The 1,434-nt window shown below is 46.0% G+C and overlaps 1 protein-coding gene across 1 annotated transcript; it reads left to right on the top strand.

The window, feature by feature from the left end:
• Positions 1–115: 115 nt before the first annotated feature.
• Positions 116–721, top strand: LOC104627398 (putative acyl-coenzyme A thioesterase 6; the record flags this gene model as incomplete). Its single annotated transcript, XM_010295597.1, has 1 exon — positions 116–721. A coding segment is annotated over one exon (606 nt), but the record flags the coding sequence as incomplete, so codon positions are not given.
• Between the last annotated feature and the right edge of the window lie 713 nt (positions 722–1,434).

The raw sequence follows: 1,434 nt of genomic DNA, 5'->3' as shown, positions 1-1,434 counted from the left end.
CCATCACCTCCTTCACAGTGTTTTGCAAACTCTTAGCATTATACAATGTCCCTCTCCAGGAGCTAGCTGCTGTTTTTCAGGTCGGTACTGATGGGGATTTCCTCCTGTCCACCAGGTGAAGGGACCAGGGGTTGGCCTGCTCGGTTACTCCAAAGGAGCTGATCTGTCTCTCGCCATGGCTGCCTTTCTGAAGAACATCACAGCTGTTGCTTCCCTCAGTGGCGCTGTAGCCAATACAGTTATCCCTCTCTGCTACAAGGATAAAACCATCCCCCCTTTGCCCATCAATGAACAACAGCTCAAGGTCATTGATTCCAATATTCTTGATTGTTCTGACATGCTTTTTGACCCCTTCCAAGTCTCTGGCAACCGAAGCCTGATCCCACTAGAGAAAGCTGAGGCACAGCTAGTATTCATCACGGGCCAGGATGATCACATTATTGAATCTGAGTATTACGCTACTGAAGCCTGCAAGCTTTTGCAGGCTCAAGGGAAGGAAAATTTTCAGATTCTGTCTTACCCTGGAACAGGGCACTGCATTGACCCTCCCTTTTTCCCTCTGTACACCATAGGAAAGCACCCCGTTTTTCACAAGTGGGCAGTCCTGGGTGGGGAGCTCAGGGCTTATTCTAAAGCTCAGGCTCATGCTTGGCCACAGATCCAGGCTTTTTTCAACAAATACTTAAATGACAACTCATGTGCAAGAAAGACACAGCTTTAAATGACCTAACATGACTGATGCTTTCATACTGAGCAGGTCAAACCCTGTTCACAGGCTGTACCAGTTCAACTACAGTATCTCCCATGACTTTGCACATCCATAACTCAGACAAGAAATGGGTTTGCCTTTTCTGTTGTTCCCTGAACCTTTTTGCTCAAGTCTCTAGTAAAGCAAGGGCAAATAGGTTTGCATTAGCCCTTGATAAAATAGATCATCTGCAAAATGCGCACTTACCTTTTGCAGGTGGTTTCTATTCTTCCATTACTCGACGGTACTTTGCAAACCACTGTGGTCTCTACACGCATATGCTATCCACAGCTCATACATTAAAGCAACACCTCTCAAATGCTAATTTTGAAGCAGGGATTTCACTGCTCTTATGGTGAATGTCTCACCACAAATGGAAATGTCTCTGACCTCTGTGCTGCTGGAAGTATGTAAGAATGGATGCTATAGCCAGGATGCCGGGGTGTCTCTGGTTAACCGTTGGGAAATGTTGTTTGCCCTCTGTGCCTTCTTTCCATCTTCCGTCAGAAGGAAGTGCTCTGGCTCATGGCTACTTCTGGCCCCAAGATGTCATGCAAAAAGCCATTCTACTGAGCTTACAGCCATTGTGATCTTCTCCCACGTGATGTGGAAGTTTTTCAGCTTTGTTATTATGGTGAGAATCGTAATAAAGAGAGCCTGAGACTTGAAAGCCATGGAGTCATTTG

The sequence above is a fragment of the Phaethon lepturus genome, unplaced genomic scaffold, assembly GCF_000687285.1.
Source record: "Phaethon lepturus isolate BGI_N335 unplaced genomic scaffold, ASM68728v1 C13620032, whole genome shotgun sequence".
In the NCBI taxonomy this organism is placed as follows: domain Eukaryota; kingdom Metazoa; phylum Chordata; class Aves; order Phaethontiformes; family Phaethontidae; genus Phaethon; species Phaethon lepturus.
Note: the sequence above shows the minus strand (reverse complement) of the source record. Positions and strands in the feature narration are given on the sequence as shown.